The 18,794-nt window shown below is 48.8% G+C and overlaps 1 protein-coding gene across 1 annotated transcript; it reads left to right on the top strand.

Moving 5' to 3' along the window:
* Positions 1 to 11,459: 11,459 nt before the first annotated feature.
* On the top strand, positions 11,460 to 18,483 carry LOC311632807 (uncharacterized protein; the record flags this gene model as incomplete). Its single annotated transcript, XM_084904684.1, has 7 exons — positions 11,460 to 11,655; positions 13,504 to 13,620; positions 13,854 to 13,970; positions 14,245 to 14,361; positions 14,750 to 14,866; positions 15,438 to 15,521; positions 16,498 to 18,483. 7 exons carry the CDS (start codon positions 11,460 to 11,462, stop codon positions 16,875 to 16,877), a joined length of 1,128 nt encoding a protein of 375 aa, XP_084760810.1. The 3' UTR covers positions 16,878 to 18,483.
* Between the last annotated feature and the right edge of the window lie 311 nt (positions 18,484 to 18,794).

The following is an 18,794-nucleotide window of genomic DNA, read 5'->3' as shown; positions in this document are numbered from 1 at the left end:
CTCAGAGAGCTGGAGGGCCGGACTATATGAACTACTAATTCCTACTGTAACACCTCGGCTGCGCTCACTGCCCAAAAAACCTGGCGGGCCGGATCAGACTCCTCTGCGGGCCGCATGTGGCCCGCGGGCTGTAGTTTGAAGACCCCTGCTTTAGAGTAATATAACTGTCTTCAAATGGCAAGAAGAAATTAAAAATGTGTCTATATTCAAGCTTACAGTTACAGCTGTTCCTGTAGTAGGGTTCCCCCTACTTGACTTGTCCTTAAACTACATATGGTCTCTGGGAGGGCTGACACGGACTAACAGAGCTTTATCCATTCACAGGGTCTCACATGTCACAGGACCTCACAGGGTCTATAATTCCTGTAACAGAGGGCTAGTACTCACCACTTCACTACTTCCCTCTGTTCCAAACAGGCCTCCCCCAGTTTCCTAAAGTTGAGGTTTGTGCCACCCCTGACATGGGCATGGTCTCAGAGGCCTGCAAGGCAGTATACAGGCTGCCAACTATCTTCCAATAGAGACCAAGACCAGCTGGGTATTTTCCTTGCCCATTTGGGCACCTGCCCTTTTGGCAAATGCATTCAGATCTGAAATGTTAATGCAATATTATTAACACAATGAAGTACAATATTGGCACCATAGCCACCTTAGGTAGCCAAATCTTCTGCTCCCATATATGACACGTGGTAGGGCTATACAAATATCTTAGGGAGGTGACTAAAATATATTATTGACTTTCCTACACAAAGCAAAATTGTCATTGCCTCTCTGGAGCCATGTCCATGAAGACTCAGGTATCATCGAAGTCTATTATACAGTTTTCTGCAGGTCACTGTCAGGGCTGTGCGTGGCAGCCAGTTCTTATTTCTATCCCCAAACACAGTCTGTCTGATTTCCCTAAAATGTATTCTGGCACAGGAGAAAGTTGTTGTGCCATACCCAGGCAGCTTATCCCCTACACAACTGGGCCTGGTCCTCTGCCTAGCCAACTACAGTCTATAAGTTCAATATGCAGCCTCCGGTCCTCCTAACCCAACAGGGTCTCAGCCAGTCCCTTAGTCAGACTCCTCCTCTCTTGGAGAATCTCAAAGTCCTGAAGGCTCCCCAGTCCAGGGAAAGTACCTTTCCTTTGCCCTTTAACTTTAAGCTGCCAGTCCAAAACAGCTAGAGTTGCAGTTAGAAACAGCTTTGCATATTTGCAAAGCACTTCTGTGGCAGTGGCTTGGGTATTAGGCCCCTTTGTCTTCACACCGGTCCCCTTTGTGGCAGACCAGGCCTCTCCCAAGGGAGTGCACTGGAAGGGATCTCAGCCCCTCCTCTTCCAGCAGCAACGTGTACTGAACCTTTTCAGTACATTTTCAAACAGTGAGCTTTCACTAGCTCTATCTGCTGCTTTCACAGATCCTGGGCTTGCTGCTATATTCTTGGGGCTGCAGGAAGGATAGTAGCAGTCACTGGCTTCTGGTTTAATGGCTGTAGCCAGCAAGCCAAAGGCCTAAGTCTTGTATTGCCTGTTGTAAAACACTCATTACTCACTGGACAGCAGCGGGGCAGCTCTAGTATCAGGTAAATGTCTGCTGCCCCCCGCTTGTCATAGTTGGGCTCTGGGTGTCTGACCTTCCTTTCGGCTCACTCTTCTTACCCCACCCCACCCATTTACCTTCCCACTCTCATTCTAGGCAAGGGTTCTGCTGGGGTTGAGGGATCTCTGGATTGCCTGGCGGCAACTTAAATATTTGACCTCTCTACCTTCTTTTGCCTGCTCTTGCTTCTCTGGCAAAGGTCTTTCTAAGCCTCTTGATTCCTCTGCTCTTTGGGGATCTGTTTCCAAGTCCTTAAGGGGTGGGGTGTCACAATCTCCCGACAGGGCACTTACCCCTAAAGTCCTGCCCTGGAACCTAGTATTGGGAGCACTAGCTCCTGCTAGAACATGCACATCTTCTAGATCCTGCCAGCAAAGCCAAGTGTCAGAGCAGCAAGGGCACAGCTGCATTAAGTTGTTCTGAGTTCCTATATTTTTCTTATGTAATTTCAAGTACTGTATATTTTATTGGTCTAATTTAGTATTGGAAGAGTTAAAAAGAATAAACCAGAGCAAAGAAAGATTAATTGTGCTTGTAGAAAACTTGCAACCTTGAATCTAGTGTAGTTCTGATAAGACACTTGGTGATAGGCTATGGACCAGGACCCTATGCCAGCAGAGGAGTCTGCAGCCAGTAATAATCAACAAGCACTTATCTCTGGAAAAACCAAGATGGCAGCCTAAGGTATACACCTGTATGTGCTGCCTAGCATAACCACACAAAAACTACAACTAAAAGACAAAACGATTATCACCCAGACCCACAGGAAAGCTGGCTGAGTGGAAGATGTACAACTAGAAGGAAAGAAAAAAGTATATTGAGACTGTGTAGGAGCTGCAGAGTCATGGAAAATCAGAGATGCGGAGGCATGCGTAGAGAGGGCTGACAACTGAGGACATGGGAGGGAGACATAAGCTCCCGACTGCTTTGAACTCGTTTCCAGCGAGACTCAGGGGACCCAGATGCCTATGGGGAGAAACTGGACTGTCTGGCATCGGGTTGGAAAGTGAGGGTGGCTTTCTCACACAGGTGCACACAGGAATCAATGTTTACTGTACTGGGGCACAGGACTCAGGGACATGGAAATGCAGAGATGCAGAGACAGCTGACTGTCAGCCATCGCTCTTTGCCACACCTTAGTGATTCCCTGAGGCTCCGCCCCAGACAATTTACAAACCCACCCAAGCTGCTTTTGCATATGAATGGCCTGCCCTATCCCAGCTTAATCTAACAAACTGCACCTGGGTAAGCTCCAAAACTTCCAAATCCCAAGCAAAGAGAAGAAATCTGCATATCTTGCTGTAGCTCCTGCTGGGTGGTCTCAGACAGGAGCTGACTTGCACCTCCTTGAAAATCCAGGAGCCAGTGTACTTAATGGTCAGTGTGAGATGACACAAGATTTCAACTCTTCACATCCATATATGACACACTCAAGAGACAAACTCAGTGAGCACCAAATCCCCACTGAAGCAAGTCCTGCCCTCTAAGGGTGTCTTCAGCACAGCAGTTCTTCCATCATAGACACAGCTGATCCTCACAGCCAATTGGCCTGAGGGTCAATTCCTCCCAGTGTACCAACAGTAGTCAAGGCTTAACTACAACAAGACTGTGCACCCAGCCCACAAAGGGGTGCACTAAGAGTGTTCATCTCAGGTGATTGGGGATGCTAAGCCACTGGGCCCCATAGGTCACCTACCATACAAAGTCACTCCATAAACACAGGGAAACAGCCAAAATGTGGAGACAAAGAAACATATCACAAATGAAAGAAATGGAGGAAAGCAAACTACTATAGAGTTCAAAACCTCAGTTATAAGGTTACTTAAGAATCTTCTAGAAACCGCTGAGAAACTTAGTGAGACCTCCAAGGAACTTAGTGAGACCTTGAAGTATCTTAATGAGAATGAAAAAAAAAAAAAAGGAAAAGGACCAGTCAGAAATTAAGTATACGCTGTCCGAAATAAAGAATAATATACAGAGCCGAAGCCGGTTTGGCTCAGTGGTAGAGTGTTGGTCTGCGGACTGAAAGGTCCCATGTTCGATTTTAGTCGAGGGCATGTACATTGGTTGTGGGTGCATTCCCGGTAGGGGGTGTGCAAGAGGCAGCTGGTCGATGTTTCCCTCTCATCGACGTCTCTAGCTCTCTATCTCTCTCCCTTTCTCTCTGTTAAAAATCAATGAAATATATTTTTTTTAAAAAAGAATAATATACAGAAATCCAACAGTAGACTAGAGGACTCCAAGTATCAAACCAAAGATTTAAAATACGAGGAAGCAAAAAACAAAAACAAACAAACAAACAAACAAAAAAACACACAACCAATCAGAAAAACAAAAAGAAATAAGAATAAAAAAATATGAAGATAGTGTAAGGAGCCTCTGGGACAACCTCAAGCATACCAACAACCAAATTATAGGGATGCAGGAAGAAGAGAGAGAGCAAGATATTGAAAACCTATTAGAAGAAATAATGACAGAAAACTTTCCCTATCTGGAGAAAGAAACAGACTTACCAGTCCAGGAAGCACAGAGAACCCCAAACAAAAGGAATCCAAAGAGGACCACACCAAAACACATCATAATTAAAATACCAAGGGCAAAAGACAAAGAGAGAATCTTAAAAGCAGCAAGAGAAAAATAGTTAGTTACCTACAAGAGAGTACCCATAGGACTGTAAGCTGATTTATCAACAGAAACTATGCAGGCCAGAAGGGAGTGGCAAGAATTATTCAAAATGATGAATAGCAAGAACCTACAACCAAGATTATTCTACCCAACAAAGCTATCATTCAGAATTGAAGGTCAGATAAAGAGCTTCAAAGACAAGAAAAAGCTAAAGGAGTTCATCACCACCAAACCAGGATTATATAAAATGCTGAAGGGTAATCTTTAAGAAGAGGAGGAAGAAGAAAAAGATAAAAATAAAAATTATGAACAACAAATACATATCTGTCAACAAGTGAAACTAAAAATCAAGTGAATTAAAAATCTGAGGAATAGAATAAACTGGTGAATATAACAGAATCAGGAGCATAGAAAGGGAGTAGATTGACAATTCTCGGAGGGAAGGGGGTATGAAGGGTGCGGGAAGAGATTGGACAAAAATCTTTTTTAAAAAAAATATATTTTATTGATTTTTTACAGAGAGGAAGAGAGAGGGACAGAAAGTTAGAAACATCGATGAGAGAGAATCATCAATCAGCTGCCTCCTGCACACCCTCCACTGGGGATGTGCCCGCAACCAAGGTACATGCCCTTGACCGGAATCGAACCTGGGATCCTTCGGATGCTCTATCCACTAAGCCAAACCGGTTTTGGCTAGACAAAAATCTTATACCTATAGATGAGGACAGTGGCGGGGGGTAAGTGCATGGGGTGGGGGGAGGGGCGGATCATGTGGAGGGGAGCTATTGGGGGAGGGGGGGGGAGAGGAACATCTGTAATAATCTGAACAATAAAGATTTATTGAAAAAAACAACAGCAACTTAACTCTCCCTGCTTCATAATTAACTGCTGATAGCCTCCCAACCCCCGTTCTGCATTAACCATTTACTCTGTCCTGAAACAAGGCAAATGGCCTGAGATACCATATATTTAGGTTTTTTACATTAAAGGATACTTTTTCCCCCCCTGTAACAATTGTTTTGCCTCATAGATTTTTCCTCTTTAAGCCCCTTGAACAGCGGTTCTCAACTGGTGGGTCAAGGCCCCTTTAAGGGTCGAATGACCCTTTCAGAGGGGTTGTCTAAGACCATTAGAAAATACAGATATTTACATTATGATTCATAACATTAGCAAAATTACAGTTATGAAGTAGCAATGAAAATAATTTTATGGTGGGGGTCACCACAACACGAGGAACTGTATTAAAGGGTCATGGCATTAGGAAGGTTGAGAACCACTTGCCTTTGAGGATCTTAAATCCTCCTCTTTTACTACTCTTGATTGATCTCTCCAACCATTCTCCTGTCCCCAATCCAGTTGCTTGTCTCCCTTTCCTATTGTGAGTCAGTGGAAGACAATTCCTACAAAGGGGAGAAATAGAAACAGTGGGAATTTTGGAGAAAACTACAGACTACCCCTGTAGTAATCCTCCCTCCCAGAGACTTTAGTCCAACCTGTTGAAAAATGACTCTTAGTTGGCCTGGAAAGATAGTAGATGAGGATAAGGGTGTGTAGGGAAATTTCTTTCAGACTGAAAGCCTGGAGGGACTCCTGAAATAAAAGATCTTTAGTCCAGTTACATCCTAATGCTATCAGAATTAGGATGTAGGAGGAAAGGAAAGACCAGGTTATGTCCTCTATGAGGATCCTAATAAATAACTGAAAATAGCAAGTCAAATAAAACACACAACCATGAATACAATAGACCATACAAGACACACAACCAGGGTTAATGGGGTCCATAGATAGTTAATAATAATTTCATCCTTAGTTCCACCTCCCATGGCTCACATTAGACTACCCTGTTTTCCCGAAAATAAGACAGTGTCTTATATTAATTTTTGCTCCCAAAGATGCCCTAGGTCTTATTTTCAGGGGATGTATTATTTTTCCATGAAGAAGAATACGGTACACATTTATTGTTAAATGAAAATAAAGGAAATTTATTACCTGTATATGGTACGGTAGTACGGTAGTTGTCAACACAAACCAGACAAACTGTGAATCCTACAGTATCAAGAATTTACTCATCTATTCAATGACAATCATGTCATCAGCTTCTGGAACATCATCATAACAATCCAATTCCTGAATTTCCTGGTGAATTTCTTGTGACTCCATTTCTTTCAGAATCAGTGGACCAAATCTCTCATGTTTATCCTAGGGGGCCTTATTTTCTGGGGGATGCCTTATATTTCACTCAGAAGGAAACCTGTAAGTAGGTCTTATTTTCAGAGGATGTCTTATTTTCAGGGAAACATGGTATATTTCACAGGCAGGGACAGGGCCCATAAATCTCCTCCTTGTGGAGCTGTAAGTCCTGCCCCTAGAAGTCTCTGATCACCAAAAGAGATAAGAAAAGCCACAAATAGAAGTTCTTTGTTCTTTGAAATTTCACAAATTTATACTTCAAAATTTCAATTTAATATAGCAAATTCACAACTCAGGGAAGAGCAACTGATAGAAATTTTTATTAGCTAAGTGGGCTGATTCCCTCTCTGAAGGAGAGCAAAATACTCTGAGAAAAATAAATCTCGCAGCTGCTAGAGACTTTTGCATTTCTTCACAGCACATCTGCCCTATTTTTAAACAAAAGAAAGAGATAACAAATATACTCATGTGTACAGCCTGAAGGCACAAAGTAACAGACCAGTTAATGAATAGATAATTATGCTAAGACAGACAAACATCCATACTCACACTCTCTCAGTAGACTAGCCTAGACTGGAGCTGAACAAATAAACAAAACAATGCCCAACTCCCCAGATGGGATTGGGGTACTCCGGGCACCCATGCCCCAGAACAGAAATCTCAACCAAGGTCTTGGTGAGAACCTACCGGAGGAGTTAAGACTGTGTCCAGTCTCCCTTCTTGGTAGCAAATTGGCTAGTCCCACACAAACAAACAGCAGAGTGAACTCATAATTCCTTAATTAAATCTGAATTCACTCACCTCCGGAGTCCCACATTTATATACCAGATAGTCCGAGTTTTTTACTTCTACCAGATATTTACCCAGAGTTTAAACAGTCCACCTGATTCCTGATTAATTTGCCTGAGGAAGTCCTCGACTTTTGGGGAGGTGATCAAGCTCCCCCTTCCACTCACTGAGTGGGCCTGACTTACAAGGGGCCCTACCTTACCAATTCTGTTACAGGTCCATAAGTGTCCGTCCACTCTTTCCAGATGCCGGCTGGGTCCTGAGCTGAGGTATGGAAGCACCCGAAGTCCCCCCCCCCCCCCCATTCAATTCTGCTAAGTCAGCAGAGCAGCACTTCCAGGAGGCCTATCCGGCTCCCATGGACTCAAACCCGGCCCACTCACCGGAGGGCAAAAGGCCAAGCATGGCTATTTCCCAGTTTAGAAAACCATTAAAGTTACAGAGAACCAGAGAAGAACCAAGCAATGCTTGGAGAGATGGAGTTACATTTATTATTATTACCCATGGGCCCAGAGGAAAATGTCTCTCAAATTCTGGGCCCCAACATAAAGAAACTTTCCCTATTTATATATATATATATGTTTTTACCTACTTTGTCTCCCAAATAGGGGGTGTTTAAGAACTTTGCAAGTTCTTAAAGAGCTCCTATATGCTGGGGTTTTGAGACCTCAACCAAAGACTTGGCCTGGCGCCAGCATTGATAACTTTGTCTGGGGAAGGTTTAATGGACTCTCTGAAACGAGAGTAGTCTTATTTTTCTTACTATTTAAGCAAGCAAGCATTTACAGAAGCTAAATAGCAGGGTTAAAATTTTAAGCAGCAACTTTTATATAAGATGAATGCTTCATTTTAGGGGGATCGCAAGGCACTGAGAGGGAATGCTTAATAGGCTAGAACATTGGTCGGCAAACTCATTAGTCAACAGAGCAGCAAACCACGGCTTGTGAGCCGCATGTGGCTCATGAGCTGCACTTTGCGGGCCACTAGGCTAGGATGTAGCAGTTAAGTTGCAAACAAAGAAAACATATAGGGCTTCTGAAATAAAAGTCACCATAAATAGGAGTTTGGCCACCAGGATAAGACTTGTCAGGAAGGCTCTGTGGGGAGTGGAGAGCAATGGTTCAGGTCAGTTCAGCCTCCATGCTGATCCACATCTCTGAGAGGCACATGAACATCCTAGCTTGGGGATGTTAATAATGAAAGAGTTTTATCATTTGGGGCAAAAATGGCTCTACTATGGGATCCTGCTTCAAAAAATTGCAGTATGGGAAACAAGAGCCTTTCCTATGAGCCGAGGAAAACTGGCATTATAGACTCTACAATGCACAAGAGATGCCACAGCAGCAACATAACCCAGGAGCAGTCAGCGCCCCCAATGGACGGGCCAAAGGAGAGTATTGCAGGCATTGGGCAGCTGGTATGTGGCCTTAGGCAAAGGTCCACTGATGCAAGAGATGAAGCCACAGGGACCAAGAAGGAAGCAGAGAGGACAGCAACAGCAGCAGGGAAGGCAGCTGCCCCATGGCCACTGGAAGTCAGAATTTCCTGGGGGAGGTCTGCAATAGTGTGTCAGCAGCTCAGGGGTCCAAACTGCTCATTAGAGCAACCCACAGAGGCAACAGCAGCTAAGGAGTGGAGAGATGATGGCAAGGATGCAAGGACATCCATCCTAGGAAGCAAAAAGTGCTCTTGCCAGGTAGCAGCTCCCCCAGCCACTATCCTCACAGAATGCTGCAACCTTGGCAACCCCTCCAGCTACTCCACCCCTGCCCAGAAATGCCAAGAAGATCCCAGCCCTTTCCCACTATCTGGATAGTAACGTTGAGGTGAAGGACAAAGAGAATGTGGCATAGTAAGTACTGTTCTTCAAATATGCAAATGCCTGTGCTTTTGCAATAGTTGTAGGTTATTGGGCAACTTGCTTCTTCATCTGCCCCTCATTCTGCTTCCTTAGCTTTGGTCCTCTCAGGACCTCAGATTCGTGGAAACCTGTAAAACCCAGACACTGATGATTCCACTGAACACCCAGAGCCCAGTGAGGGACAGATGATGTCATGTTCTGAGGGAGCTCTGTAAACTCTAAGGTGACATGTGTGTCATGGCAAGTATTCAGAACCCAGGTGGAAGTGAGTCAACAAGGAAGAAAGTTATCCAAAAGAGTTCTTAAAAGACCAACACGTGGTGGCTCAGGTCACAGGGCAGCATAAATAGCCCCTGCTTGCGGGCCAAGGAAGCGCTCATTGCCTCGAAGCCCTGAGCCCACAAGGAAGCAATGGTGAGTGTCTCTGGGCCTGCCTCTCCTTTTGTTTTCTCTTTGTCCAGCGAATGTCCCCCTGTCCATTTGGGGTGGTCTAATGCACTGATGTTGAAGAAGATCAGAGGGTCTATGTAGCTCTTCTGGTCTGGGAGGTGTGGGTGTGGGTGTGGGTATGGGCCTGAGAGGGCAGCATAGTGGGGGAAGAAAGACCGTTCTTCTCCCCTCACTCTGCTTTCTTTGCTCAGTGGGAGATTTGCCTGCTGGGCCGGGGAAGGCTGGGTGAGTGAGATATGACACCCACCTGGTCCATAGATGCCATTGTCAGGAAGCCTCAGGTAAGAATACAATTTCTCGCTTGTCTCTCTGCACCCCTGATTTCTTCAGAAAGGTAGGTGACAAAGGAGAAACAGCCCAGGCTTTCCCAGGCCCAGGGTCAAAGTCCATCCAGGTTCCAACTGCCAATTGGACATGGATAAACATCTTTCCTCTTAGCTTCAAATCTTTGTCTTAAAAATACACCCACATGACAAGTTTACTGATTTCCAATTAATTTTTAGAGGTGTCATTTTTCAATATACTTTAGTCTGACATCGAGGCATAAAGTGAACACTATGTGGTGGTTTAAGGGGATGTGGCTCTGCCCAATACCTCTATAGGCCCAGCGCAGAGGCCTCATCCAAGTCCTATGTCTCCAAACCTGTGAGGTGGCCCCTGCTCAGACCCCTTCCTGCCACAATGGTGCCTTCTGTGCCATCTTGAGCTATTGCGCAGAATGCCTGTTTCTTTTCATTCTTCCCCAGATGTGGGCTCAGGGCCCTTGAATTGTGGTAATGCTGTGGCTCAGGCTGGATGCTTTGTTGCTCCTGGCAGAGCCTCTGCCCCAGCAAGAGCCACGCTGCTGGCCTGTGAGCTTGCAGGCTGTTTAGAGACTCCTATAATGCCCGAGGATGTGCTAAACTCAGAATAAGAAAGAACTGATGCAAACAGGTTTCTCCACAGCCCAGAACCACCAGCAGGTGAAGAAGAAAGCACTTCTGTGCCAGGAAGGTCCTCCACGGCCTCCCCCTCAGGTTGCCTGGCAATTCCTTCTCTTTTGCTCCATCCCTCAGGCTTGTTCCCAATCTCTGCAACTCCCATGCATGCTTTCCTGACTCCTAACTGTACAGTTCTCTCAAGAGGAAAGAAGCCCACCATTGGGAGTGGCCAGGTCCTGCACCCACCGTGACCTCACTTAGCTGCGGAGTCCCTCTCACATGTCACTGGACACTATTGAACATCTGTTTTTCCTACACCGAAACCACCCTCTCCCTGACAGAGCGCACCTCACATGTCCTCCTCCACGAGGCCCCTCTCCCAAGTGGTCCCAGGTGGAGGGCCAGCACTCTAGGCATCCCAGGGTCTCTCCTGCTATTCTGAGAACCTTTTCTGGGTTCCTTCTGGATCTTTCTACATGGAGACAACGTAAATAGCAGACCACCTGGCATACATGTAGCCATGTGCCCATCTTGTGTTAGGACACATGGCACTGAGCATTCTGGCTCCTTTCCAGACAAACACTGAAACCGCCAGTGCTAGTCCATGCTTGGGTACAAGTGACAGGAAATGGATCTTCCCAGCTACCTTACTGATTCAGACAGGGAGAAGGAGGTTCAAAGAGGGGGACTATCCTGCCCAAAGGCACTTCCTGAGTCCCTCCTGCTGTGACACGTGGCCTCAGTGAGGAGTTCCCTAGTGAAAGTGAAGTCACTAGAAGGGACAAAACGGGGCTCTGAAAAGAGGTAGATGTTGCTGATAACCCATGTCAGAGTTCAGCTGGTAACTCATGCCCTCCCAGGCCAGACTGTATGGCCACCTTGTTTCAAGGTGCTTTGGGAGTCCTGCTGCTCCTGATCCCACAGAAGGGGTGAAGCGGTAGGAAAGTGCCTCTCTGACTTCTGGGTGGTGGGATAAGCGCTAAGCCGTGTCCTGGAACCAAGAGCATGTCCTTCTCTCTCTGTCTCCCCCTGAAGGCCATGCTTCTCCTCCTCTCAGCGCTGGTCCTGCTCACACAGCCTCCAAGGTCATGGGGAGAAGAGATGACGACAGTTTCCCAGAAACCTTTGAGTGATGCCTGCACCCTGGTCATATGTGGCCCTGTGGAGAATGGTCTGCCTGGTCGTGATGGACGCGATGGGAGAGAGGGCCCCCAGGGCGAGAAGGGGGATCCAGGTAGAGCTGGGACCATGGGCTTGTCCTGGTGTGTATGGAATTGTAACCAACTCAGCAACTCTGGGCATTCTGCTGTGGAAGCCCTGGAAATGGAAGCCCACTTCCTGGGGAAGAGGTCCCCTGGACATTCAGTCCACCTGAAATGCCTCATTACCAGTTGGCAAATAACAGGCTGCCCTGAGCCCCGAGGTGTTTTTGCCCCTGCCCTAGCGGTCGGGATTCCTCCCCTAGGACCTTCTGATCCCTCTCACCCCTAGAATGAGCAAATGGTGGGTAAATGACTGGTATTCAGGGTCCTCTAAAACCAAGCTGCGGCACTTACAATTGCTCATTGTGGTGGAATTGTTTTTGGGCAGTGTGTTAATATGTAACTAAATTCTACTGCATGAGAGGTAGGCAAAGATGAGGCCCTGTAGCCCCACACTCCGGCCTGATCAAAGGATTTTGTGCTGCACCAGCGCAGCCAAGGGTTCAGCGAGCCTGAGTGGGGGCGACAAAGGATGGAGAAATGATAGAGAAAGAGAAAAAGCTGGGTCTGGGTGGATCTTTGGTGCCTGACTGGGGCCACAGAACAGATCCAGACTGCAAAGCTGAAATCTTTATTTAAGGTTAGGGGTAAATAAGGTAATTTACAATGTTCTTGTAGGTTTCACTTGTTTTGGCAGCACTTGCTGTCACTCCCACAAGATCAAGCTTTATGCTTAGAAGACTGTGCCCTCTAAGCTGGGACTTGTTCTCCACTTACCAGCAGGTTAGTTCGAGGCTTAACCCTATAACCACTTCCTATAGGATTTACCTAAATACACTACATAGAGAAGGAAAGGGAACTCATATTTCATAACTGGATGTTTGTAGCTTTTGACTTTCACCCATTTTTCCCACCACCCAGATACCATCTTATGCAACCCCCAATAATCAGATCTCTGCATTTATGAATTCTTTGTTTTGTTTCTTCAAATCCAGATATAAGTGAGATCACACTGTATCTGTCTTAAGTTGTATGACTTATGGCACTTAGCATAATTCCTTCAAGATCCGTTTATGTGTGGCAAATGGTAGGATTCTTTTTATGGCTGAACAGTATGCCAGTGTGTGTGTGTGTGTGTGTGTGTGTGTGTGTGACATTTTTATCCATTCATCCATTATGGACACTATTAGGTTGTTTCCATCTCTTAGCTACTATAAAAAATGTTACAATGAACATGAGGGTACAGATATCTTTTCAAATTAGTGTTTCATTTCCTTTGGATAAAACCCAGAAGTGGTATTGCTGGGTCATACTTTTAAAAAATATTATCTTTTCAATGTCTTAAGGAAACTCCAGATTGGTCTCCGTAGTGGCCACACCAATTTACAATCCCACCAGCAGTGCATAGGGGTTCTTCTTCTCCACATCCTCAGCAACACTTGTGCTCTTTTGTGTTTTTAATAGTCGCCATTCTAGGAGGTGTGAGATGATATCTCATCGGTTTGATTTGCATTTCCCTGGTGACTCCTGTCAGGGACCATTTCTGATATAAAGTCTGGTCCTAGGAAGGGGAGATCCTGGAGTCCATGATCCAGGGTGAAAGCTGGCAGATCCCCTGCTGAAATTCTGCAGCCTGGGGGCAGGCAGGGTGCACTGCATGGTAGTCAAACCGTCCTTGGCTTGACCCCCTCCAGTTCTGGCAGGCCTGTTTCCTCGCCTGTGAAATGGGGTTGTGCTTACCCGTTTCCTGGGTCACCACTGGACTGAGGAGTGTGGAGGTGGAATGTCTACACCTGCGGAACCTGAAGAAACAGGACCTGCATCGCTGGCTCCTCCTAGGACCCGGGCCAGGTTTATGCCCATTTCTTCTGCTGCTACAGGTCCACCAGGAGCTCCAGGGCCAAGGGGGATGCCTGGACCTGTTGGCCCAGTTGGGCCCAAAGGGGACAACGGACCTGATGGAGAACCTGGACCGAAGGGAGACTCGGGGCCACGTGGTGAGCAGTGGGTGGGGACTGCAATGCCTGCCTCTAGGCCATGTTGGAGGATGCACATACCACCCAGGAAGGAGGGTGCCCTGCAGGTGGCGCTGGGTTCAAGCGGGGAAGGCCATAATCAGCAGCATCTGTAGGATGGTGCTGTTGTCTGACCTCTATGACTGCTCTCGCCTTTTCACACTCTCCCCCTTCGGAGAAGACTGAGTGGACTGATTGGCTGTTCCTTTTCCCAGGACCTCCGGGACCTGCAGGTGCACCTGGGCCGGCTGGAAGAGAGGGTCCCTCAGGAATGAAGGGGAATGTAGGACCCCAAGGCACACCAGGCCCCAAAGGAGAGCCTGGGCCCAAAGGTAGGAGGTTGGTGAGTGGTGGTTCGGAAGGGAGAGGGAGGAATGACAATGGCAATCCCTGATGTGACCTAAGGATGCTCAGGGTGCCAGGGAAGCCAGGCCTTCACCTCTGGCAGGCCTTGCTGTGGCCCCTGCCCCCCACACCCCCACATCGGAGGAGCCCAGACAGTGGGGTGCACAGCCCCCCAGATCTCCCTCTCCACGTGGAGCTGAGGAAATAACCCATGCTGCACACACTCTCAGCAGCCTTTATCCCAATCTGTTCCTTCCTCAGGAGAAGTTGGTGCCTCAGGCATGCAGGGCTATGTAGGGCCAAGAGGCCCCCCAGGTCTCAAAGGAGTGCAAGGTGCCCCTGGTGAGCCTGGAGCCCCTGGGAATGCAGGGCCAACAGGTGAGTGATGGGCAAAGCTGGGGCAGGCCTTCGGTTCTCCTGTGTCTACCTGAAGCTGTGGATGCCTGTTCCTCCCCCATCACCCGCCAGCTCAGAGCTGCAACACTGGGCATGGGGAGTCTGTGCAAGGAGGTGCCTCGCTGGGCTTGAGCTCTGTAACTGGGGAGAGTGGGGTGTGAGCAGCAGGGATGATCTGCATCCTGGGAATGCCGGGTGCTGGGTGCTGGGTGCTGGGACAGTAGTGCACAGGGAGGGTGCGTGGCTGGCTTTGGGACAGACTGTACGTGGGAGGGTGTATTGCTGGACAGTAGCACAGTCCATATGCTGGGAGGGGAAAATGCAGGAACATGTGTGCCGAGCTTACTCTCCTCTTCTTGTCTGATCTCAGGGCCTGTAGGACCCCCAGGCCCACCGGGACCACCAGGTGCCAGGGGCCTCCCGGGACTGAAGGGGGACAGAGGTGCTCCTGGGGAGAGAGGACCAAAAGGAGAGAGTGGACTTCCAGGTAAGGTCACCTCCCCTAGCTCTGGGGCCCAATCAGGATGCAGAGGGAAGGGGGTCCACTGCTCAGTGGTCAGCCCATTGAGGGGGCGGGGTGAGGTTGTGAATGCAGGAAAGGTTGTTGGACTGAAGGCAGGAAGATGAGATTCTACCTAGAGAGCCCCGGTACGCGGGTTCAAGCCTAAGAAGCTTCCCGTCTGGTCACTGGGACAGCTCAGCTCTCTTCCCAGCTCATCAGAGAGCTTTGAGCATCAAATAGCCCAGAGATGGGAATTACTTGAGGGACAGGCAATTCCCCATCCCCCCCAATCCCCTATAGTAATCTCCCAGATTCTTAGATTTTGCTGTGAAATGTCATCTGGATTAGCGTTAGTGGGGTGCCAGGACCTGCCCAGGGCACAGTGTGCTCACAACAGAGCCTCATGGAACTCAAGGGCAGGAGGGCCAGCTGGGGCCCAGCTCCTTCCCCTCCCCCAGGAAAGCTTGTCACTGAGCACCCTTTCCTTGGGACCTGGACTCTGAGCCGAGGCCTGGCTGTGAGGGAGTGGTCTTCACTGGGCCCCTCTCTCCTGCAGACATCGCTGCTCTGAGGCAGCAGGTGGAGGCCTTGCAGGGGCAGGTGGGACGCCTTCAGGGAGCCTTTCTTCAGTCTAAGAACGGTGAGTGCCTGGACTGAACCCGTTGCCAAGGGCAGGCCCCAGGCGGGGCCTGAGGCAGGCTGGTCCTAGGATCAGGGGCTCTAGGATGGTAGTGGGTTTGGATGATGGGCTGGACCTGGGATGGGGCAGGACCTGAGGATAAGCGTAGGGTGGGACGGAGCAGGGCAGCCACATGTTCCAGGAGCTGGAAGCAGATACAAGGGACATGTAGCAGGCTGTGGCCCCTATACCAGCTCAGTGGGCTGGCAACCCTCACCATCACAGCCACCTGGGACTCTAGCCAGATCAATGCACAAACCCAGCTGAACACCTGGCCCTCTGGGTTCCAGACAGGGCTCTCTCCAGCACCGACTCTCTCCTGTCCCTGATGCCCATGCACACCTCTCAGCTGTCTTCGGCCTCTCTCCCAGCCCTCTAGCCTCACCCACATGCACAGCTAGGTGACAGCATTGGGCTGCACTCAGTGCAGAGATTAGCACATGGCTGCCCTCAGAGGGCCCACCCTCCCCTCTTCTTTCCCACATCCATACATGGCTGCGAATGCCACATGTCCTGCTGTTACACAGGGTCCCAGTGAGAGGAGAGGGAGCTCCTTCCTTATTTATAGCTCTTAGAGGCCACACTATGCCAAAGCTTTCCAGTCCTGCCCAGGAACTGGGAAACCGATTCTGCCATGCAACATGGGGTGAGATAGAAAGAGCATGTCTCAGCTTTACTGTGAGATCAGATAAAGGTGACCCCCCAACTCTACATGGGATGGTTAATGAAGTTGAGGTCCCCTCTCTGAGCCCAGGGTTCTCACCTGTAAGTAGACAGGCGATCCACCTCCCAGAGTGCACCAAGGAGCCAGGGGTCTCACCTTTGTCTCCCCGGGTGTTCTGAGGTCCTGGGCTCTGGTTGGAGTTCAAAGTTTTCAGAGGCATGGAGCTTTGGCAAGTGCCCCCAGAACCCTAACCTGACTGTCCTCTCCTCCTAGTGGAGCTCTTCCCCAGTGGTCGACGTGTTGGCCAGAAGGTCTTCAAGTCAGCAGGCTTTGAGAAACCTTTCCAGGAGGCACAGCAAGTGTGCGCACAGGCTGGGGGGCAGCTGCCCTCCCCACGCTCTACAGCTGAGAACAAAGCATTGCAAGAGTTGGTTGAGTTTGAGAACAAGGGTGCTGCGTTACTGAGCATGACTGACTCCGAGAGGGAGGGCATGTTCGTCTACCCAGGAGGGGAGCCCCTGGGCTATTCCAGGTGGAACCCCGGGGAGCCCAACAACAAGGGCGGCAATGAGGACTGTGTGGAGATCCTCAACAATGGCAAGTGGAACGACATACCTTGTGAACAGCCGCGCCTTGTGATCTGCGAGTTCTGAGCCCTCCCCTGTGCTGCCCACATGAAAATGAAGAGCTGAGGGCTCTGTGGCCGGGCTTCTGCACAGAGCCTTGGGATGAGGCCAGCCAAGGGCTCCCATGGAACTCCTCTCTCAGAATAAAGTACACAGCTAGCTTCACACACTGCCTGCTCTGTCAGGAGGAGAAGGGGCCAGCCTGCTCTCCCAATTGCAAGGGATCAAATTAGGTCCCAAAACCCAAAGGCTCCTCCTCAGCCCTCTGCCTCCTCAAACTGTCCACCCAGCTTGTCACTCCCTACTCTGTCACTCCCTCCTCTGTCACTCTTCCTCCTCTTGCTTTGGTGTTCCCTAAGGGCAGTTCCTTATCATCCCTTTTGCTAGCCCCTCCTCCTCTTCCTGACCACTTAATGGAGATGTGCTCAAGCCTTAACTCTCCCTTCTCTCCCCTCCTTACCCTGCTCCAGGGATTAGCTAGTTCTGTCCAGGGCTCAGATCCCTGGCACCCACATTTCATTCCTGCTCAGGACCTCTCCCGGAGCCCCAGACTCCTCTGGCCGATGCTAGCGGGAGCCCCAGGGCTGGGAGGTTCGGTGACTGCTCCTTGCCTCAAGACCTGAGCCCCAGAAGGAGCACAGCACCGTGGTCTGACCTGGCAGGTCATCTGCTGACCTGGCAGGACTGTGTGGCCCAGTTGAGTAGCCTCCTCTGCATCCCTGCACACCAGCACCTCATTCTACCCTGTCATTGTGACTGCCTGTCAGCTCATGGGAGGGAGTCCCACCTCATAATACCCATTCCAGCTGAGATCTCAGGAACAGAGGGTCCAGCCACCCTCAGGTTCACCCCCAGCCTTCCCCTTGCCTTGTCCAAGAGGTTCTTCCCCCTCACCACCTCAGAGCCACCTGCCAGTTTCTCCTCCTCATCCCTCAGAGATGGGAGACTTGCTCAAGGCCCCAGGTGTGTCAGGGCTACAACTTGATCACATGAAAGGTCATATGATCCCAACCCTTACACTTGCTGCCTGTCAACTTCTGGGCCAAAGGCCTCTGTGTACCAGTTGACTTTAATGACACTCGTGCTTAAGAAATTTTAGGACACCTGGATGAAGCACAGGCTCATAGGAGAGGCAACAAGAAAGGAAACCAGCCCTCCTTTGTTCCCACATCCCTCTTCCCAACATTCCCCAGCCACACCTCAGATGTAGGACAGCAGGTCTGAGAACAAAAAGCCACATCTAATCACTATGGTGTAAGATGGTACGAGGTTGATTGGGATGATCACTTAGTAAGTTATGTAATGACTAATCAGGATGTACACCTGAAGTTAATATAATACAGTATGTCAGCTATAATTTAAAAATGAAAAATAATTTAAATAAATAAAGTGATTATCGATAGGTTTAAAAAAGGAAAACAAGGACCACACCTCCCAGCAGCACTCAGCTCAGTCTCTCTGCTGAGACCTTGTTCAAATTACTGAAAAAAAAAGGCCCAGGTTTTGGCAGCTTCTGAAATATGTCAGTTATCCAATGTTGAGCAAATAATCTTCAATTCAGAAGTCACACCTGGACACCATCCGCCAGGGAGCTGACAAAGGTATTTCATAACAAATGAAAAAGGAAAAAGCAGTGGATGTGGTTTAAGCCCAGGGAGGGATATTTCCCAAGAATGAAGAGTTCTGAGGTGGCTCAAGGACTGCGGGTACACACAGCGCTGTGCAGCCTCCCTGCTTCCGCCTCTGTGCATCTTCGCCTCTCTTCCTCCCTTTCCCACCACCTGCTTCTGCTTCTGGCTCTCAGTGCCCAAGCACAGAGTCATGTGTCACACAGAGATCAGAAACTCTTGCTTGATATCAGGTCAAAATTCCTGTGGAAGTGAATCGGCCTGGCCCAAGAGACTAGGCCTGGGGGTGGACCACACAGCACAGTATGGCCATTGG

The sequence above is a fragment of the Pipistrellus hanaki genome (assembly GCF_964339955.1).
Source record: "Pipistrellus hanaki genome assembly, chromosome: 14".
Taxonomy (NCBI): Eukaryota; Metazoa; Chordata; class Mammalia; order Chiroptera; family Vespertilionidae; genus Pipistrellus; species Pipistrellus hanaki.
This window is presented reverse-complemented; position numbering and strand designations above follow the sequence as displayed.